The sequence below is a fragment of the Protopterus annectens genome, chromosome 10.part0, assembly GCF_019279795.1.
Source record: "Protopterus annectens isolate FY-2018-M chromosome 10.part0, PAN1.0, whole genome shotgun sequence".
NCBI classification, from domain to species: domain Eukaryota; kingdom Metazoa; phylum Chordata; order Ceratodontiformes; family Protopteridae; genus Protopterus; species Protopterus annectens.
In genome coordinates, this window is record NC_056744.1 from 723,694,013 (window position 1) to 723,718,253 (window position 24,241).

The following is a 24,241-nucleotide window of genomic DNA, read 5'->3' on the forward strand; positions in this document are numbered from 1 at the left end:
CAACTTGTCTGGCAATATTACTTGAATGGCCTGATTTTGGTTTCAAGGTTCATGTTAACCACATAAAGGTCCACATTTGGGAACCAGTTTTATACAAGTCATAAAGTATAATCCACAAAGCACAACTGAAAGAGGACACATTCCACCTTCTAAAATGTGGATAGTACACATCAAACAGAAAGCTTACTTACTAATGCTCCCGGTTATTAGTAGGAGCATGCAACAGCCCAACAGCTATGTGCCACATCCTTTGCTGCATCATGAAGGACTCTCACCACTGCTACTGATGCACACTTTTATGCATTGTGCTTATTTATTGCATTACACTGCATCTCTTTTCTAAAGGTGCATATTATACTTTCTTGCCCTTGAGATCAACTCTTCTGGTTTCCCCTGCAAAAATACTTTATATAGTGGGACTCAACTGATCATAACTGGAAAAAATAAATAAATAAAATGAGCTACCAAACTACCTGACAATTCTCTAACTTGTCTGTGCACAGTAAGAGTTGTCATGATAAAGCCCAAATAAACCACATTTTAACTTCCAGTAAAACTCAGTTAACCGGCACCCATGGGGATTGGCAGATACCGGACAACTTTAGTTTCTGGTTGCTTGCGAGTTACTATTAAAAATAGGTCCGACTAATACTGTATCCTATATTAGTTGTTTGGTTTGACTTGTTCTCAGGTGGGGGAGAGAGGGAATTTATTCCTATCTTCCTTTTTTAAAACTGTTTCTGTGGGGGAGGGGGCAAAAAGTGCAACACATGAAAATTGTATTGTATTTCTTCGATTTCCTGATTGCTTGAGTTCCAGTTAACTGAGAGTTTACTGCATTGCCTTCAGTCCATCACATCAGTATGACATTATATAATTTTATTAATTTATGTAGCCAGTTAATCTGCAGCCCTTGAACCCTAGGCATTACAGTTCTATAGAATTTCTATTCTAGAGGTCAAGTTAACTGCTACATCTCCTCCCACAACCTCTCCTTGCACTTGCAAATAAAAGCAATTCTGCCTTCTTCCAGTGTTGATGGGATGTCACCATCTTCCTATGATTTAAGAATACTGACAGTAACCTGAATAATCATTTATTCTTTTGGCTACCATCAGTGTTGCTATTAGTTTTATGTCTGAATCATTCATAGTGCATGACTGTTGGATTCGTCTTATGGATTTATTTAATCTTGCAAGTGTTTCCATTAGTCCCAAATTTAATTTCTTGAGAATTTGGGACTGAATACGATCTGGTCCTGTATTTTCATTAATGAACTGTTAAGTACGTGTCTCTTTGTAGAAAGGTCTCTGAAGCACTGTCCATGTAAGAGACTTGTTGGGAGTTGTACAGCCAGCAGAAATTAGGGAATGAAACACAGAACTTCAGGATGCTCATTAGTAGCTCATAGCTGTATTCCACCATGCCAAACTGCCAAGAAAAAAATACTGAACTCTTCAAAGATCGTCCACAATCACATTAAGTTTACAACAATGATGTTTGTACAAGGGCTTGGACCAATTCTTCTTGGCCGATTAATCCTGCTGTACTTACTGGCTCATCACCCACCATTCAAAACTGGCAGAAATACTGAATACTTATAAGACGCACATGCACTAGCCCAGTAATCAAGGAGCCTCAATCCTCACCATTAATAGCAGTGAGGGATGTGCACATTGCGAGGATGACAAGTATGCACACAGTAAAGTACAATTTCCCTTAAGAGCACACAGAGATCACAGTCACTCTGGGGCGGATTTCTCCCGCTCTCTCTCTCTCTCCAGATCCCCAACAAGACTCCCTACTGGCACAGTTATAGGGTTAAGATCTCAGCGAAGTGGTCAAGCCAAAACATCCAGCACCCTCTCTGTCCAACCAGTGCTTCATATCCCTGCCCAACCAGTGCTTCATATCCCTGCCCAAGTAGCTGACTCACATACACGCACTTTGAAATTTGATTTATAAGCATGACACACAAACACTCTTGGGGAAAACTGGCACAGGTTCACTAGCTATGCCCCCTTCTGCCCAGACTATAAGGTAGTACCAGCTGCCACCAACCACCCTTAGCTACTATAAGGCCCTTACAAAGTGTGACCAGTTCTACGGTGTAAAGTTATTATCCCAATGGTAAGTGTGACCAAAACTTTTAAGGCTATTTAAGAGTGGCCTATACAGTGTCGCCAAATACATATGCAAGTACTTTAAGAGCTTAAATATCTCTAAACAAACCAGCCACAATTAATAGATTTAAATACATTCAATAATAAATAATAAAAGCACAAGACAATACTCAACTCACAGTGACAACAAAGTTCAGAATCACAGGAAATATTTTAAAACAACATTACAGGACAGTCTCACAAACACAGAAAACATCTAAACTACCCTTTACTGTATTCCTATCTCTAAGAGAAATACTATACCTAAATCTTACTTACAGAGCCAGGAAAAAACAAGTGCTGAATAGATATTCCTAGGTCCAAAGACAAATACAAAATGCACAGACCTTCTCTTGAGATATAGTTCTTAAATTAATAATACACATTACTGCTGGGTTAGCTGGATGACATCACTATTTGACACCTCTGTGTCAAAAATGCTTCTCTTAGGAAGTTTTGCCTGGAACTGGAAGTCCTAAAACAGTTACTTTTACCTTTGAAACCTGTAATTATTTATGTTTCCAGACAATAGAAAGAATCCTCTAGCTGTAGACCTCCCTACTTTTTCCATTAACTAAAGTTTATGGCAGAGTCGCAAACAAATTTCAACATATTTTCTCAGAGTCTTGCAAGTTACTCTGTATGTTCCAACTTCTACCATGAAAACATACATTTGCACAGGTATATACATTTCTGTTATTTTCCAGTAGGGTACACTGTGGTTACATTCTTGAAGCTCAGTACATAACATACAGTTTTCTTACATTTGTAAGACAAGCATACAAACCATATTACTATTCACAAACATAGAATTATTTACAAAATTCCAGCTAGCTGAGCTGGCAGCCTTCACATCTTATCTCTGATCTTTTACCATTCTCTGTTCCCCATGTTTGGCACCAGTAACCCTCCCATGTTTTTCCTGTACTTATTTCCCAAAAACTTTGTGCCCCCTTTCAACTTCAATCTCCTAACCACAGTCAAACTAGTGTCATTTAAATTATAAATCCGGGCTTTATCATTCTATGCTAGCAGAGTTTGCTGTACTTTGCTTTATTAAACTTAATCTTTTTTCCCTAGTATTTTTAACTATTCCACCTCACCACCCCCAATTTCAGCCTTTGCTCCTCTGATTTGTTTAAAATTTCTGCCTCCTGTGCACCTTGCCACATGGACGTTTTATCATGTTTGCTGCTGAAATCAGCCCTCCCACTTCAAATTTTTGCCCCCTGGATCTACCAGCTTCCCCATTTTTATGGCCAATCCCTTGGTAACCCCCCCAGCATTCAGGGCTATTCCACTCTGTGGACCACCCCTCCCCACAGGGAATGCCTAGATGAATGCTGCCCTCCCCCCAACAGGCACACACCCATTCCTCTCTGCCAATGACGCAGACACCCAAGCTGTTGATCAAACCCGGGTCGCCTGGTAACCTAGACATGGCTTTATCCCTGTACACCATACTGTTGGATGAGGAAATCTGTTTGAGATTTTTTCTCTGCTGACAGAACTAGGTATGCCCTGCGAACTATAATTTACTTTTTCTGAATACTGACCTCCGACACACAAGTGACCATTCAGACAGACCAACTAAGAGGCTAAAATTAGTGAAGTATAGACATTCTTTCTTAAAATGTCCACAATCCTAAATTCCTTACTAGGCTAACTTTTGCCTCACAATATTATTTACATCTGCCTAATTATAAATTTAATCCCGTCTTAATAAGGCAAATTATGTCCTGGTAACCTGAAAGACCTCAGTGTCATCATTCAAGGAACTTGGTCAGAATATTTAAAAACTGAACAATTATATGAAAGAAACAAGGACACAGGCACAGAAAATTTGTATTACATTTAGTTTAGAAAAATATAATATGTATTTCAGAAATCACACTAAAAAATATGCTTACTTTCTCAACTATTAAAGGAGTGTCAATGTACAGATTTAGGTATTAGGATTCCTCATTCTTTATCTTGTAACACAGATGTCAAAATGGTGAGCATTAGAGCAATGCAACAACTTAGATTTATGCTGAAAAATCTCTCTACCAGAGATGAGATACGAGTCTACATAAGACAGCAAAGTAGTATATTCACACATACACTTGGTCAGTTCAATGCCTTGAAGGAGTACAAAGGAAATTTACCAAGTTCATTAATTAAAAAGCTAAGCTTATGTGGCTAGATGTAAACATTCATACACTCATACATAAGAGGGAAATTCTGGCTTAGAGAATATTGACGGATCCTGTGCTGCTAATTCTAAATATGACCATTTATATCAATAATGCTACTCCCAGACATAATTAGATTTTGACACCACTATTTGAAAAAATATAATATCTATCATATAACTATATCAATCTGGAATTTTTTTTTATCAAATTTCTTTTTATTAAATATTTGTTCACAAAATATACATGTGGTACAGTTGACGTTACAGAGTGCATACCATAAGCAAGTAATAATAGTTATTGTCCATTTTACTCTAACATTCAAAGTAGAATTACCATTTGTGTTACTATGAGGATATGGTTATAATACAAGTTAGTCTAAGAGCTTTTATCATATGGCAGTTCTCTTGTACATTAATTTTACAACTGCGGGCAATATTAGAGGTATAACATCAACCTATATAATGATCACAATCTACTCTACTAAACCTTATATACATAAATGTCATCTTAATTACTGTGGTTACTAATCTCAACAAAGTGATGCGTTTACTATCCTTACATAATTAGTATTTAACATACTGTTTACGACAAAACATCAATTAATGCTTTGCAGTACCTCTGATAGTAGGTTTAGTTCTTCTGACTTTTTGTATAAAGCTTCTTGGCCAATGTGTGTTTTTTCGCCAAGCTTTTGTATTCTGACCAGGTTAGTCTTGATCTGGCTATCCAGTTTTTGCTGTGTAAGCTTTTAATAGGGTGCACAGTGTTATTATAACATGTTTAGAGAAATTATTATTATTGCATTTGAATATATGCAGTACAGCTGTTTCCCATGACAACATGAATTTTGAATACCCTGATTTCTCTAAAAAGGTATCTAAGTGAGCACCATAGTTTATAAACTGTTTTGCAGCTCCAAAAGATGTGGAGGATATCTGCCTCTTTGTTAGGACAAAAAGAGCAATAGGGTGACATGGATGAGTTGAATTTGTTAAGGTGGGCAGGTGTCTGGTAGGCATTGTTGAAGATCATGATCTGTGTGCATTAACTTTTTGTATGGCGCCAGTTTCATAGTATTTCTAATAGCCAATTCCTTTTGATTGTCTGTTAAGATGTTATCTTTTCCTTCCCAAAACTTTGAAAAAGGAACATTTGCTATTAATTTATATGTATTTGATATTTAATATTTGTTATTAATTTATATGCATTTGATATTTTCTTTTTACTTAAGAGCAATTTTAGAACTTTTTGTGCTAACTCGACATCTTGCTCCACTACACCGATATCTTTGGTTATAGTACTTACTATGTATAAAATTTGTTTAATTATCAGGTTACAGTTATTGCTAGCTTTAAAGTAGTTTCATGACATTTTCCACTGGAAGGTTTTTTTTTAATTGGTAAAATCCCATACTGTATAATTTTTGATTAAAGGGTATTTATCTAGATTTACCATAGTGTTTGCTAGTTTTATATCTGGGTTGTTATGTATTGGGTTGCAAAAGCATAATTGTGTCTTTTAAATTTATTGATAACAGTAGCTTCTTGAAAATGTCACAGTTGTTTAAGATTGGGTGAATTTTTATTGTTTAAGGAGTTTCTTGTTTTAAGAATGGAATTGCTTTGGATTAAATGTTATAAGTTATAATATCCCGGTGAAATTTAATCCATAATGGGTACCATTCGTTTCCGATTGGGTCATGATTTGCTATCTGCATGATGTGACTTGCATTAATAATTTCATAGTAAAATTGAGAATCAAGAAGTCCTAGGCCTTTTCCTTTTGTGGGCATTAGCTTATTATAGCTAATTCTTGTACTTTTTGGGTACCATATGAACTTTGCCAGTCAAACTTTTATCTTGTTGAAGAAGTTAACTGGAATTTTCATGAAAGTGGCATTCAGATGGTATAAAATCTTAGGCAATATGTTCATTTTTTATAATGGAAGCTTTTGATAAGGTAGATAGTTTAAGCTTTTCCCCACTTACTAAATCTTACCAATTATATTTGACCACCTTTTACCTATATTATTGTTGAACATATCTGTGTATGGCTAAAATTTATACCTAAACACTTCAAGGTATATTGCACTTTAACATTAGTCTCTGGAAAATAAAATTCCTTATGTCCCAGTGGGTTAATTGGATAAATGATTGACTTCTTAGGATTAATTTCATAGTTGGATACCAAGGAAAAATTATTTATGTTCATAGTTGGATACCATGGAAAAATTATAGGATTTTATTTAAATCATTATTGGGATACTGAAAGTAAATATTGAAATCATCTGCAAAAGCTGTGTATTTTACTTGGGAGTTTTTGATACAGAAATAAGATGACGGTATGTTCTCTGGGTAATCTGCAGTAGTAATGCTTCTATACAAAAATTAAACAGGTTTGATAAGAGTAGGCATTCCTGTCTGGTTCCATTTATTATTTGTATTGGGTTAGAAGTTTTCTTATTAATATAAAGAGTTGTAGTTGCTTTAGTATATAATGTTTTAATCATTTTTATGTATTCATTTGGGAGTCCAAATTGATAAAGTACAAAGAGGAGGAATTTTTGATGGACTGTCAAAGGCTTTTGTTGCATCTACAGATAATGCATATTTAGCAGATTTGTCCTTGGCACATAAGTGGGTTAGGGCATCGATGGTTAATTTGTTGTCCTTTACTTTCTGACTCATGAAGCCTAGCTGTTCAGGTGCTATGACTGGGGCTACTTTCTGTATTCTTTGTGCTAAAATTGTTGAAAATATCTTGATATCCGAATTTATCATAGCTATAGGTCTATAGTTGTTCGAATTTGTGGGATCTGTATTCAGTTTTGGGATAGGTATGGTTTTGGAGTTGTTCAGATAAAGGTCTGATATCCCCACTTTTATTATATAGTTGTATAATTTTAGAAGTATTGGTGTTATCTGTTGCTTAAAATGTTTATAAAATTCTGCTACATACCCATTTGGACCAGGAGCTTTCCCAGGTTTTAATTTAATCAATACCCTTACTTCCTCTTCTGTTAATGGGCTTTTGAGATTATTAGATTGGGATTCAGTAATCTGAGAGAATTCTAAGTTATTTGCACAGGTTTGGAATAGGTAGTCATTAATATGATCTTGTGGACCGTAAATGGTTTGAAATATTTCTTCAAAAACCCCTATTATTTCAATATCAGAGTTATAAATATTGTCTTTATATTTTATTTCTTGTATTTTACAAGTTGGGTTCCTTATGTTGATAAGTCTTGCTAACAGTGGGGAAGGGGTTTGAACCCACTCCACATATTTGTGTAGCATTCTAAGTTCTGTAAATGTATATTGTTGTGTTAGAATCTCATTTAACTGTTTCTGTAGACTTGCCATTTGTTTTTCAATGGGAGTGCAATTTCTTTGTAGTTAAAGTTCAAAATGTCTTAGCTTACTTTCTATTTACTTATATTTTCCCTTTGTTTTTTGCAATATGATGCTTTTTGGATGAGGGTACCCCTAGCCGTAACTTTAAAGGCTGCCCATCGAATATCCAAAAGGATATCGCTGTTTGCAAAGTTTTCATTCAAGTCCATAAGAGAATTTATAACCGCTTGTTCCACTTCTTTAATTTTCAACAGGTTCGAGTTTAAATTTTTAACTTTCGGTTATTATTAGATTTATTTTTGAATGGTCTGATAATGGATCTAGGTTCTGAGTTATACTGTGCATCATAATGAGCAAAGCTTTGAGAAATTAGAAATAGAAATAGGTCAATTCTAGACCAGGATTTATGGTATGGGGAGAAATATGTATATCTGGTGCCTAGCCTGTCTGTGTTAAGTTCAAAGGGATCTGTTAGGTTGAAATCTTCAATTAGTTCTGATAAAAATGTTGTGGCTTGGGGAGATTGAGTATGATTTTTATTCAACCTATCTTTGAGTGGATTAATTGTTATATTCCAGTCTCCACCAATTATAATCAGATGATCTGGGTGCCTATTTAGTAAGTTATACATTTCTATTAAGAAATCAAGCTGATTGTAATGTTTATGGTCCTTGTAACTAAGTAATACAGTTTTTTTTTTGTATGTTGGAAGCAAACGTGAAATAGCACCATCGCCCTTTAGTGTCATAACTATGTTTAATAATGTTCCCTTTAAAAGATTTCTTAATTATTACAGCTGTTCCTCTTGATGAGGTACTGTCCCCAGCTGCTATTATTTTCTGAATCCATTTAGTGTTTTTATCTGTTCCCTTGTCCCATTGTTCCATAGTCATAAGAGTTTCCTGCAAAAAAGTTATATCTGTCTTCGACTTGTATATGAGGTGTATCACTAGCTTTTTCTTCTTAATGTCCTGTAAGCCATTTACATTCCATGAGGCTATGTTAATCATCTTGTGTGAGTATTATTTAGATATTCCTGTACCTGAATTAACTGTGTATGTTATACGGGGGAACTTTGTCAAAATATTTTTGTAAAGGTTACTGTGTGTTGAGAAATAGCATGAGAGGAGAAGGTGACATAACTCTCTCAGAATTTCCTTAGTGCCTGACCACTTACCACTATCCTCTGAAAGTGGAAGGTTAATCAAGTAAACAAAGTAACACATACATCATTCTAGAACTGAAAAAAAACAAACCCTATATACAATTTTAACTATCTTACAGTAATTACTTTGCATTACAAAAAAAACATCACAACACTGCTTGGATAACCACCCAGCCGGCAACTTAAATAAGATAACAAATATAGAGGTTATTAACCCAGTTAGGCAGTAGGGGTAAGTTGTGGCTTATAAATGTCATATTTCAATAAAAAAATATATATATCTTCATAGATGTAACCATGTGGCTATATATAATCTTTTATCACAAATACTTCTGCCGAGTGCTACATAGTTCATTCATTAGAACTTATTTTAGTAGAACAATGGACTCTGCTACTACATAATGTAGTATGCAGCTATATTAGGAGTATATGTTATAAGTACCCTTCTTATGTTCCTCCTGGAAATTGTATTGTTATAGAATAAACTACTTCATATGGTAGGAAAACCAACAAATGCTGAAACTAAAAAAAAACCTTAAATATGTGGAGGGGTGATAAAGTTTCCAATCCAGATATCATGGAATCAGGGTTCCTTGAAGGCCATTTCAGTTTGAACACTAATCAATTTACGAACCTTTGAGGAAGTAAAGGGACAGGTCTAGCTCCTATAGAAACAGAGGCTCTCTACTTGGACCTTATGTAGTCTATCTACTCCCTTTGGTCTTGAGGGCTGGAGTCTGCTTGTCTTCAGATTATCTGAGTAAAACTTGAGATGGGATGCACAGCCTCATCTAAGCGAAAGCTACACTGTCTTTTAACTATATTGTGTTTAAAAGTGAGGTTTTGGGGAAAATGAAAACTAGAGGAATAGGACAGTTGGCCATTCATATCAGGCCATATGAAAGTGACAAAGTGCAACTGATCGAACTCCAAAAATCCATGCCGATATTCATCATGGCCTTATCCAAAGAATGGATTCTGGCCCAGAATCTCATGAACCTGCACTGGTCTGTTAACAAACACCAGTTCTAATTCTTCCAACAGTCTTTGAAAATCTACTGAAATTCTACAGTTAAGGCATGCTTTGGGAGGCTGTCTGAAACACTGGCAAACATGCAGAAAGCTTTCAAGTTATTTGTAATTCTTCACTCCTTCAATAGTATATGACAAAAGTTACAAGTTACCCCCCTCTGGTAAAAGCATGTATGGCCAACTTTTACCAGTGTGACCCAAAATAAAAAGTCACCTGTTTTTAAGCTTTTGCTTTTCTCCTTGAATATCTCATCAAATCAGAGACATTGCCTTTCCCCTCGAAAAGCCTAACGCTTTGTGCTTGCTCATTTGAGAGGCTTTTCCACTAAAGTGGGAAGGATTCAAAGGTAATTCAGCCAACGAAAAGCTGAAAACATGAAGTACTTTTTTTTTTTAAATCTCTCTAGCTCCTTTTCTCCAGCTCAGCAAATTTTTTTCTTAAGATTTTCTATTTCCTCCAGTTTCTCCATATTTTCAAAATTTTTTGTCAAAACATGGAAGTTGAACTGTTTTAAGAAGGCTTATTTTTGTTAACTTAAAGCTCCACAATTCTCTATATCATGGACTCCCCAAAAATATAAGTGGGAAAATTATTCAGGACCATATTCCTACCACAATCATGTTTGTTTTTTTTTAAATTCTATGCAAATACCAAAGCATATAACAATAAATGCAGACAGTTATAGGGATACATGTAAAAACATTATTTCACAGAAAAAAATGAATGGCAGTGATACAATGCAATTCAAAGTGTAATTAAGAAGTTATTGAAGTTTAAACCACTAAACCATAGAATACACAAACTAGATGGATCAAGCTGTCCTCAACTGCCAAAAATTTTGTTCTGTCATATCTTCTTCTTTCGGCTGTTCCCATTAGGGGTCGCCACCACAGATCATCCATTTCCATTTCTTCCTGTCCTCTGCATCTTGCTCTGTCACACCAACCACCAGCATGTCCTCTCTCACCACATCCATAAACCTTACTTAGGCCTTCCTATTTTTCTGTTACCTGGCAGCTTCATCCTTAGCATCTTTTTCCCCCAATATACTCTGCATCCCCCCTCAGCACATGTCCAAACCAATGTAATCTTGCCTCTCTGGCTGCAAACCTTCCAACCTGGGCTGACCCTCTAATATACTTATTCCTAATCCTGTCCACCCTTGTCACACCCACTGCAAATCTTAACATCTTTAACTCTGCCACGTCCAGCTCTGGCTCCTGCCTTTTTGTCAATGCCACTGTCTCCAACCCATATATCTAATAAAATATATTCATTCAAATGTTTAAAAAAAAAAAAAAAAAAAAAAAATCACCTTGTCCGCTCACTGAAAACAAAAATCCCAAGTTCATGGCTACCCCATACATTAACTACAGCAAAGTGCGCCTCCAGGCATTTCTGCAGTTACTGCCTTCTGTGCTTCTAGGCATCAAATGTTGCACAAATAATTCCAAAACCATGCTACATACACAGTATCATAATATTTTATTGTAAAGCACACATGATGTCAAACACAACTGAAGTGATATTTGACCTCAGTCAGCAGAGTATCTGTTAGAACTGTAAGGTGTTAACTTCACAGTTAAAAGCCTCCAGCCACACCCACTTCAATATGAACCTTTAAGTCCTACACTGGAGGGAAGGAGTTAAAAGATTTCCACTGTACCATATGCTCAGTCTTCAAAACATGAGGAAATGTTTTTGTGATTTCTACAGGTACTATCCAGCATCTGAACAACACTTTACCTTTTCAAGAATAAGGATCAGCCCGTTGTGCATGCATTTCCTTAACTACAAAACAGCAAAGTAAACACAAAAGTGTAGATGAGATCTAAGCTTACTACTTTTACAATCACTTTACAAATGTCACTTAGACCTCTCTTCAGACAAAACGAAAAAAAAAATCCAGCCTCCACTGTACAGTTGTTTTAATGAAATGTTTTTAAAAAATATTTTAAAATTGTACTATGCTCTACAGCTGGTTTACATCCGTTTTCTTCTTGTCTTGCGTCCTTAACTGGACTAATGTCTATATTTAAATGCTATGTTTTTTAACTGTATAATGCAAATAATACTTAATGTGGAGCTTTTCTCCCCGGGCCTCCGCTGAAAACGGACCTGTGTCCAGTCGGACTCTCCCAGTTAACAAATGTAAATAAAAATAAATGTGGTACATCAGAATGCCAATTCTTGTCCGTACAAGGTTATTCTGAACTGCTATATTAATTTATTGCACAAAATAAAAAGAATTTTGGCAGTCAACAAATGTTCAACTTCACATCACTCCGCAAATTTGTCATTAAGGCAGCACAATCAAGGAAATGACATTTAAAAGAACAATGTCTCACTACTTTAAATGTCTTGACAACACAGCAAAATAAATAAATGGTCCTTAACTGTTGATATTTTAGATGACAAAATGCTTTTTGATAGCAGCAAGTAAAATGAGGACTAACCAGAGGCTTTCAGGAGTGCAATACAAGTATATTAGAATTACTAAACATTCTGCACAGGCTACTAACGCACGTTTACTTACTCACATTGCAAGCTGGCAAATTTTACTCCATGAGTACAGCAAGTTTATACCTTCTATACTAGCTCAACTACCATTACTCATGTTACACAAAAATATTTCTACTGATGGAATGTGCTATTTTTTCTCCTCAGAAAATCTTGTGGTTTCTACAAGCTGTGCTTTAATCTCAGTCACACTCTCAAATGTTTCATACTTCTACTATATCTGTACTGTTAATCTGAATATTTTTATAATTTTCTCTTTGGCTTGGAGCCTTGCTCAGAAGCTCTCCCCTAAAAATGGGACTTTCAAGATGGACTTTCCCAGTTAACAAATGTAAATATATACACAGTCTGAGCAGCGCCTGCAACATATTTAGTGCAGAATAACAAAGATAAGATCACTGAACTTGGGGCCTAAAGCCACAAGCTACCAGAACTACAGTGTAAAAACAGACAGCTGAATACTAATAAAAATAAGTACTTCAGACAGCATAAGCAATAGGCATACAAGTACTTAGGAAAGAATACTACTGGGATTTAGGACTGCAACATTTCCAAAACATCAGTCCACAAATCAAGGACAAACATTTTATCTTGAGTGGACAACACAGCTGGCTGCAGTTCTTATCAAATTTGATAAAGACTTCACCTCAGTACTTTAGTATTAAAATAATGTGGAATGTAAAAAATTATACGTGTGAACCATTACACAGGCCCAGTTTTCAGTGCAAAAAAGTTACCAGAGAAACAACAGCATAAAACTTGGGACCATTGCTCTCATGGATGACCTTTGCAACTGTGGGGCCCAATTTGGACCATTTTGGCGAGGCCCCTCAACTAGCTTCTTAAGACTATTTCAGATTAGGTATCACAACTGTACCTATTACAGTGTATTAAAAAAGTTTATTATCTCATAGTTTGCCATAAAATAAGACAAAATGGAAGTAAACTACTGGACTCCTGGATTGCTCCAGATACAATCTCCTGTAATTTCTCTGTCTACATCAGTCACTCAGGCACATTACAAAGGGCCTATCAGATGGGCCACAATGGCCATATCTACATGGTGCTTAATCACATGGGTGTACCATGGCTTACAAGTATGTTTCCAAACTCCTGATGTACTGACTGCACTTTATGAACCTGGGTAGGAGACAACTAAATACTCACCCCCTCTCCCCCCACCATTTTTTATGTTTCTCTCCCTTTTGTAATTCCCCCTCCTTTCCCTTCTTTCTCTCATAGGACTTCTGCTTTATTCTCCTTCAAATACCATGAACAAAAGTTATACACACTAAACACTTTATTCTTTGTATATTTTCTCCATAGAAACATTATACTATGATGTTACGACAGTGTACAGCTACTTTTCGCATGTGCTTTAATTAATTCTTGCATCACCATCTACATACGATTAATAATATGCAGCATCAATGAGCATAAACATCTCTGCATGCTTGTTCTTTCATTATAAATGCTGCAGTGCCATTGTTTAAAGTTGACCGCTTGTCTGGTATTCCTGCCATGCTGAAACTGAAAGTAGTCTGGATGGACCAGTGCTCTGCCTTGGTAAATGAACTTTAAATAAAACTATATGCATCTTAGTAAGTTATACATACTCTGCACAGTAGCATCTTTAGGAGGTGCTGCAGACAACACCATGCAGACTACATTACTGAGAAACAAACTCATTTTGAAACCTGAAACCTGGTAAAAATCTTCCAACTCATCACAATCCACAGCTCTCATCTCCCATGCCTAATGTCTTTGGATGTCAGGAAGTACTGGACAAATGAATCAGTGGTACTACTCTTAATGGTTATGGGAAGACTGCATGCCCAAAAATGTCTAACCTACATTATATACTCTGATCTTATATGTTTTATGTATCCTTTGTTGACTGGATTTGTCCCACTGGGCTGGTGGCCTCAGAGACCCGAGGTGGTATTTCTACTACAAAAAAAAAAAAAAAAAGCCAGTGCACTGGGGAACCTCCACTATTCTTTTCAAAAGGTGCTTACACAGCTACCACCATCTTAGGGTAGATAAGACCTTTAATGTCTCATTTGAAGGACTACACACTTGGCAGTGCAGCACCCCCTAATCCTATGCTACAATGTCAGCCAATCCAGTCACCTGGAGTGGGAATAAAGCCCACAGCTTTCTGGTCTTCCACAAAAGGAAAAAGTGTGCCCTTATGCCACTGACACTTCCTTTCTTCATGAGTTTCTACTAATCTCCTGAACTTGAATGGTTTGAGTTCTTTACCCAGCTGATTATCATACCCTGTTACAGTCAATCTGTTTTCACAAAACCACATGAAATTTCCTCAGAATGCTCAACAATAATCATCTCTGGTTGGTATCTCCTTAGAAGTAGCATTGCCACCGGACTTACTATTTCTGACCATTTATTTTTATTTACTTAACTGTTAAACTAAGTAAGTGGACTAATACACGCATGTCTTTTCCATTCTACACTGGGACTACAAAATGCATACCAAAGTGGAACCAGCAAATGCTGTTCAATACACTGGTGATTTAGCCTCTTTGTTTTCCGAATCCAGCTTCATGCCTTAACTCACATGCTTTAATACTCTTGTGACCAGACTTCAACATACACTACTTATTTCAAAATGTGAAATAGTAAAATAACTGATGGTACTAGTTCCCTAAATTAAAATTTTATTTTGGATTTGTTAACAGCTAATACACACACACACACACACACGATACATCCCAGAAGAAACTGCTGGTACACAAACAAACACATATCCCAAATAAAACTAGGAGTTATCACACATCAGAATTTAAAATTAGATAAACATAATGATACTACCAAAAACCCATATGATAAACTAAATCTACAATACAAAAGTTACACCACTCCTTACAGAACATGTCAAACTACCAATGATACACATTCTTTTAATACACTGTTAGTTGTCAGTCCTTATAGCATTCAAAACATCCAAGTTCAAATAATGCTACAACAAACTGATTATGCCTATCAAAATCAAACACAGTTGTACTGATCTAAAGAATACAAGTTAGTCAAAGAATATTGGAATTCAAGCTCTCATACAATGTAAAAACAGTACAAAATACTGTAGATAAAAATTAGACAAACATCCTGCTATTTCAAAGCAAAGAACAAAGATACATCCCAAAAGGAACAAGTAACCAAAAATATAACCTCTACTAAAAATCTAACCATTATTATGGTGACTCACCATACTCTATCCATCCACCCACAATCTTTCCCCATTTTTGCACATGGCGTCATGCGTCTCTTCAACAGTGACGATCATCTACAGCCAAAGTTTATAGGTAGGTACTAGCTTATCAGCCCAAGGGCCTAAGTAAGCCTAGTCAACAAGGTTCCCTGTCTTACGCCACCTAAGAAAGTTAATTTCCTGTGCCCCTGTCAAGCAGAGCCACAGAAGTGATCCCCGGGTGGATTTCTTATTTCCCATCCACTCATCAAGAGTTTTCTTGAAGAGTGCTAATGAGGAACTTTGCTTATAGGTTACACTGCTGGGTGGCTAGCCATACTCTGTCTATGTTTGGGAGAAAAGGAACCAGATACCAAAAAGTATTAAGAGAAGAATGCAAAACATACATTTTAAAACAAACAAATTATTAACTATCCAAATGAATATGCTCCTGTTCAACAAATCTGAGCTAAATATAGACCGTTAATGACTCATCTGTTTTACTGCAAGCCTTATTAACTCCATAAATTCTAAAATAAGTTTAAACACAGACATGCACATTAGTTCAGCTTAGCATTCAGAGCTTTTGTCTAAAAAAAACACAACTTACTCCCAAAAACTTTTTTCTCTCGTATTATTTAAACTTTTCCTCCTCTTTTGTTAACATTTCTAACACTTTTAAAATGTAATTAAGTACATTACTGTGTGCGAGATTTTTGCCAAATTCATCACTACAAACACACAGAAAACCAGAGTATTTTTTACATCTACCTCTGTCATTAATGTTGCACGTTTTCCACTTATCCATTGTTTCTGCAAAATCATTTCACATGCAAATATTTGAAATCTTAACACTATGACAAATGTGCAGTATTCAATGTACACTTCTGAAAACACATCATCCATTTTTGTACTACGTCATTACTGGAATTTACCGCTATAAGCCTCCTCTGCAAATGGGCAATCGCCCAGTCAGAATATCTCAAGCTAACAGAAGCAAATTATAAATATATGCATGCATACAAACATAAATTACTTCCTGAACTGTAAATTTGAGTGGAAACATAAAAATAACCACCCCTGAAAAAGAAACAAATTACAACAACAAAAAAAGTAGTAATGATACTGCAATCCGCAGTACAAATAAACCAAGCTTCTAGGAAAATATACTGAAGGAGGAGAGGAGAAATTGCCTCAAATGGTTTGTCTTCTCTTTTTCTAAAAGACAGGGGTCAGTCTTCACTGTAACTCAAAGACCCCACTATCACTAAAGGTACAGCAGATGTGAAGTATAGCGGTTGGAAATGTCAGATGGATCTGGGATAAGAGTACAGACACACAAACTCTTATACAACACATATGTGCAAGTTTTTAAGAAAGAAAAATAAGATAGACGGAGACACAGGCAGCAACAAAACAGCTGCTAGATCCCTGTAGAGTGCAGGGGTGATCTTTATCCCACTTCATGCCACAATGCTAGACACAACTGAGTTGTGGGGGACAGTCTTCCCCTTTCATCCCTGTGTGGTGGGGTAAAGAACAAGGCTACACTAAAGTATCTTCAGAAAAGCAGGACAGCACCAATATATTATGATGCAATTAGCACACAATCGTTTTTTTAAGTGGATATGATTTTGATGTGGTCTACTATGTTTTATCTAGGTTTGTAACCCTACTAAAAACTGCATATTATACTTCTCTCTAAAGGTTTATATTTATTTTTACATTTGTTGACCGGGCTAGTCCAGCTGGATATATGTCCATTTTCAGTGGAGGCCCAGGGAGAAAAGCTCCACAAGATACAACAGCATAAAGATCACGACAAATACATTAAACAGTAGAATATGGTACACAAGAAGTTTATTTTTAAAAAATATTACAAGCCTAAGATTATATATTTTATATTTCAGTAGGGAAAGAAATATTTTTCTAAGAATTAGATGAACACGACTAAGACAATTGCATTAGAAATGGTATATTACAAATCTTTATAACATATTAGAAACCTAGGATTTTATATTATGTATGCGGTTAGGGATAGAAAAACTTAATACAAGACTAAACTAGATACAACTATTAGGTACTAAGGTCACATATAAACCTAAGAAAGAAAAACACTAGAGATAAATGGATAGAGTATAGAAGATAAACATACAAGGATGCATTTATAGTGTTCTTTATATATGAAGGTGGTTGACCATACCACAGTATATACATATTTACATGTGAAAAAAATCTTAAGAAAGGTTAAGCTCACTAGAATTTAGTGAGTAAACACAAGACCATGATCTTGAGAGACTAGGAATCCTGGGAGTCTAGTTAATTGTCTGGTGCTTAGTCTGGGTTGACACAGGGGCATAGCCAGTGTGATTTGAGGTAGGGTTTGAGCTTGCTTTTGAATAAGCTGGCAGAGGATATTGAGGTTAGCTGGCTTGGGAGGATGTTCCCGGCTTTACCTACTGTATTGGAGAACAAGGTGTCACCAGCTGACTTGTTGGATTTTGATATTTGTACAAGTAGTTTATTAGATGAGCGTAAGGTCTTGAGATTGTTATAGGGGATGACTAGGGAAGTACGGGTGTATTCTAAGGTAAATACAGGATCTTATGGGCTACTATTAGTTGATTAAAAAGTATTAGATTTGGCAACTCTAACCATCCTAGCTGATTCAGGTTGATACAGTGATAAATTCTATAGGAGGACCCAGCTGCAAATCTGACAATATTGTTGTAGGAGGATGAAAGTTTACTCATATTACTTCTACATATTTTGGTATAGATAGGGGAGGCATAGAGCAGAGTAGAGATAAGGTGGGTGCGAGCAATGGTAACCCTGGCTGGAGGTGTTAGAAAAGGGTTTGATTTTATAGATGGAACCTAGTTTCTTGTTTACTGTTTTAATGGTGTTATTAATGTAAGGTTCAAAAGACAAGTTATTATCTATTAGTACTCAAGAGTAGTTTGGTGGTTGGCTCAGGAGATATTATAGTTCTGTTATTTGAAGTAATTGTAAAGTTACGTGGGGAGGTTCTGTGGGTGGGGGTAAATAGTAGCATTTTCGTTTTTTGGGGGTTAAGGACGACGACGTCTTTGTAGGAGCCAGTTTTCAACTGTACTAAAGGTCTTTTGGGTTAGTGACTGAAGTTCTGATTGAGAAGTAGCAGAGCATATGAGTGTGGAGTCATCAGCGTATTGGATACAATCGGCCTGTGGGATTACAGAATGGAGGTCATTTGTAAAGATGGAGAAGAGTAATGGATCCAATATAGATCCTTGTGGGACCCCTAGGGCAACTGGGAGGTGGGAAGATAAAGTACTTACTCATAGTACAGCCTGTTGTCTATTTTGTAGGCAAGACTGGAACCACTGTATAGTATGGGTGTCCAGTGACAGGTCTTTGAGCGTGTCTATAAGCAGTTGGTGGTTAACCATGTCAAATGCTTTAGACAGGTCAATAAATAGGGCTGAGGATAGAGTATCATTATTATGTTTAATTACCATTAATATGGTTAGTGAAGGATAAGAGAGCAGAGGTGGTGCTATGAAATGGTCTAAAGCCATGTTGACAGGGTGCTAATAAATTGTGATCAAGTAGGTAGGTTAACAGTTGTAGGTAAATACATTTTTCCATTATTTTTGCCAAAGGAGATATAATAGCTATGGGCCTGTAATTGGACAACTCCTTGGAGTTACCACCTTTATGCAGGGGAATAATGTGACAGACTTTCCAGATTAGAGGAATAGTCCCTTCGGAAATAGTTCTGTTAATGAGGATCGATATGGGGTAGGCTATGACTTTAATGGCTTTTTGTAGGTATTCTTTGGAGGATTTTTTGTTTGGTAGTTTTGGTGAGCCATGGTGCTGGTTTGGTTCTAGTTCTAACTTTGCGTAGTGGGGCATGGTTGTCTAAAATGGATAGAAATGAGTTAAAGTATTTCACAGCATTATCTATTGGGAAGTGTTTCAGGGGTGACCAGTCACAGGTGCCTAGTTCAGCTTGAAAGTGAGCAGGGTTAAAATTTTTGTTAGTGCGAATAGTTCTACAGATGGTTGAATTTGGGACTTCATTTTTTGTTTGATTAGATAGGTAAGCAAGTGGTCACTTATGTCCTCACGGAGGGTGCCTGTTTTACAGTTTAGTTGGGAAGTATTACTGAGTATCCAATCAAGGGTACTAGTTTTGTTGTTAGTTTTATTGGTATGGGTAGGGGATGTTATAGTTTGGGTAAAACCATACAAGTTGATATGAGTAGAAGGCTGCTCAGATATACAGGAGTTCCAGTTAATGTTAAAATCTCCAAGTATAATGGTTTCTTGGGGGGTAGTTGCTTGAGAGCCAGCTGAGGATAGCCTTTAATGTGTTGATGTTATTACCTGGGGGAAGATAGACACATGATAGATATATGGCTTTGCTTTTATTAAGCTGAATCTTAGTTAGAAGAATTTTTGCATTGTTGCAAAGTGGAGGTTTGGGGTCTAGCAAGGTAACTTGTAATCCATTCTTATAAAGTATGGCTATGCCTCCACCTTTTTTAGTGTTATGGTCATGTCTTATGATATTACAGCCAGGGGGGTTCAGCCATGTTTCAGACAGACAGAGGATGTCAAAGGAATGAACATCAATAAGGGCATGCAGGTGAGTTATTTTATTATTGATGCTACGAATGTTAAGATGAGCTATAAGGAGAGAGTTGGGGGGCTTGGTAAGTGTTTGTGATATTGCAAATGTTGGTGCATCAGGCTGTGATGGTGTATCAGGCTGTGTCGCTGTGATAGTGGTAGGACCCAGGTTTGGGTGTATATCACCATCTAACAGGGAGTGGACCTGAACTTTTAGGATGAGTTGTAAAAGTTTAAACATTAGGGTCTTCGTTTTTCTAGCTAGTGGGTTACAATGAGAGATGTGATGGAGTCTATGAAATTTGGCTGCCGAGTACTTAGCTGGGCTGGAGAGGTTGCTAAGACTGAGAGTGGAACTAGGAGTAAGGATAGAGGTGTGTGTGTTGTGGGTATGAAGTCCTAGGAATGTATGGCGTTCGTAGAGAGTAAGTAGATAGGGTATGATAAGTATAGTTAGTAGTAGTAATAAAGGTAAGGGTTTGTAGGGTCCTTGGGCCATTAGTTTAGGTATTGGTGGTGGAATATAGGGATATTTGTGGATAGAGAGATAGGGTAATGGATAAAGGTAAATGAGTGATTTTTTTTAAGGGGGAAGAGATAGGGGTTAGTGAGTATAAGAGGTGATAGCACTTTAAGGGGAGGAGTTAGAGGCTGGTCCTATTGTATAGGGGTGTGGCAGTTAGTGTATAAGTTTAGGACCACTAATGTATTTGTACTCTGCTTTCTGGAGCTTTTCTCCCCGGGCCTCTGCTGAAAATGGACATTATTACTACCCAACATAACTTTAACAAAAACAACTAGGATAAAGAACACATCAAAGATTCAATTATGGGAGCCAAATGTTGAGTTTTTATTTTTATAAGCAGTCCTGTCTATGCCTCAGACTTCCAACATCAACAGCATCATTTACATTCATGAAAGCCAGCTAGTTAGCAATAGAGCTTGTGGGAGAGCAACATTTCCCCACTTGCTCACTCACCCACTCTCTCCCTCCCGCACCACCTCTTTCTGGAATTTTATGAATGGTGAAGGACCAACAATTTGCTAAATGAAAAGAATTTGCAACTTAGCCCTCATCATTCCATTTTAAATACATGGAGCGTGAAATGTTATATTCTGGAACAAATGGGCAAAATGGGGGACACTTGCTAATAACAATAGGCTCACAGCATGGGCTAAAGTCAATTTATACTTACAAACAGGTTTGTTAATGAATTAATATGAATTTATCATAGCTATTTGTAAAAACTCCAGTAAATGTGTGGCAAACCCTTTCAATGTTTAACAGTGTAACAAACCCTTTCAATGTTTAACAGTGTACAACAGGCTGGGAACTTTAAGCCTCAAAAATGAAGAGCTTCTCACGAAGTACACCTGACAGTATGATACACAACAATCATCTTTAACATCTAGTTCGGAGAGTCAGACTTATGGCACATATATTCCGCTGCATACCATTGAAATAAATTACACAAACCCCTGACTCTGGAAACTGTAGACAAAGTTCCAAAAAAGTGTTTTCTCCTCTGCACGGTTACAAAATATTATCCAAAACTAATTACTTCATACAGCAGTACTGGAAGCCGTGTACAAAATAAACAAAAATAGAGTTATTCTGCAGTATGCATGTTTGAGTAAGCAGCAATCGTCACATAAAGTATTAACAAAAAAGCAAATTATTAGAAAAATGCAAAGAAATCTGGATGCAGACTATCAGGGCACAGACATTCCTATTCAATCCAAAACACACAAAAAAAGGAACAAAAGAGCTGGTCAAAACAAAACAGGATACCACTACACTGCTGACATCAAGTGATATGCATTCTAAAATGACAGTTTTTCTAGATTCTTTTATTAGTTTTGTACTGAAAACCTACACACTCAAGCTCTGACGTACTCACGTCGAACAGGAACTGGCGGAAACTCCCCCAAGACCACCCTCCCCCAAACACTAAATGTATTTTGCTGCATATATTTTTATCTCTTTTTTGGGTGTGTGCTGTCCTTGACTACACCGATGTCTATTCAGTTGTCACAAACAGGGTAAACCATTTCAGTTTTCTTACTCGCAGTTCTGAAAATACAATCAGGTAATTAATGTAACTGCAAGAGTACATAAATACAGTTCCACGTCCTAAGTTTAAAAATCAGTCCACGTTACGTGGGAGAAACTGGAATGTGCCAGCCGTGAGGAATTCCACGTTCCACTGACAACACACTAGCGGATCCTGGGAATGCTGCTAATGCCTAGCAATACACCCAAACACACAAAGTATCATTTCAACACAGAGCTGCAACGAAATAACTTAAGCACGAGACGAAATTTCAACAAAAACACAGTAAGGAAAAAAAATAAATGAATAAGCACGCCAAGCCCGACTTTCGGTGAGGCAAATTACAATTTAAAGACATAGAATGCTATTCCAGGCGGTTCATAAGGCATTTTAACATTAGGCCTTATAATTAACAGTATAGACTGACACGCATAGTGGTTCACAAGAAATTTAAAGGACCCCACAAGAACTGAACTTACAAATTAGGGCTGCATAATGTTCGTAACAAACGTAAGTCAAACTTACCTACTGATTTTCTGAGCAAAAGCGCGGCGTTCAGCCATGGTTGATCCTACTGCCGCTTTTTGGTATCACATTCAGTTTTGTACTGGATGTAGTGCTGGAGAGAAGGAGAAAATAATTTGCTACCGTATTTCCTCGATTACAGTTACACTAACATTGTGAGAAGACTGCAACACATAGTAGACAGCTCGTGTTTATATTTATTTTAGTCAATGCAAGGGAGGGACAGGCGCAGTGGCGGCAAGGTATGGGAAATTAAGTTAATTACACCGAAAACATATTGGCTGGATGAAGCTACGGGTTACTTCTGTATTACTTTTCAGTTATTATCTGCTCAAGCAGATTACTAGAGTTGTATCTTGCCTCCCAGTTAAACTTCCGTGCTAATTAAGGGATCTACAAATTATGTACTTTCTCCATTTACATTATCTTAATATTGGAATTAATGCCCGGAGCCCTCAACCCATGCCAGGTCATTCTGGAAGAACAGCTGTTCAAAGATGACAGTTATCTGTGCTGGAATTTCATTAGGTTATTATTATTAAGAATGCTGCAGTACTGCACATGTAAAAGCGTGACAGAATGGAAGCCTATGAAAACTCTTACCTTCCTCCCATATTATTTTGCATTTTCTGTATTTTATCTGCCTTGCTCAGTCCATGATGTTGTTAGTTTAACATTTGCTTTTTCTTCTGAAAGCTTTGTTGTCTAATGTCTCTTCAAGATTTCCCAGCTAGCAATATTGTTATCGAGGGGAAGAATAAACGTAAGTGTGTAAAAACCCACAGTCTGTGTAAATGAGGATACTTCACAGTAAAGCTTTGAAATATTTCAAACATTTGGAGGCCCTTCTGCATTAATTTATAGCAACGTAAAATAGGTATCCTATCATACTCCGGCTGCATTACTACCCCAAAAGCATAATTTGTTGTATAAACTCACCGAGATAGAATGAATGAAATAACTAACATGACGTGTTTTAATACTTTGAGGAGGTTAAAGTGGCCAGTAACCGAAAAAAATATTGCTTTGGGGAGTACAAAGTGGACAAAAGCAGAAAAATATATTATGATATCAAGAAAAAAAATATATATATAGAGAGAGAGAGAGATTGACGCAGAGTTTGGAGCAATCAACATGGAAGCTCCAAACTTGCTAAAAAACGTACCGTAATAATTTTAATGAATGTAACAGGTATACCAAACAATTATAAAACAGAGGCAGTGTCCGAGATACAAAACGGTGCAGAAAACATACAACAGCAATCTCTTGACAGCATCAGGCAGACCATACACTTAAAAGAAGTTTGTAAGCTGCACAGCAAGTCCACTCTGTTGAATGTCCCGTTAAGCATCAAAACTCATAGCTCGTTCGTTGTGTAAGACGAGCACGATCACATATGGTAGGCTGAAGACAGTGGACAT

At 36.7% G+C, this 24,241-nt stretch overlaps 1 protein-coding gene across 1 annotated transcript in view; it reads right to left on the reverse strand.

Annotated features, from left to right (window-relative positions):
* DOCK7 (dedicator of cytokinesis 7) overlaps positions 1–22,966 on the reverse strand; it is a 3,076,229-nt gene extending 3,053,263 nt beyond the window's left edge. Inside the window, exon 1 of the mRNA XM_044085545.1 lies at positions 22,821–22,966. Within this exon, the coding sequence (XP_043941480.1) occupies positions 22,821–22,858 (38 nt within the window). The 5' untranslated portion in view covers positions 22,859–22,966. The remainder of the gene's footprint in view (positions 1–22,820) is intronic.
* Positions 22,967–24,241: the final 1,275 nt, after the last annotated feature.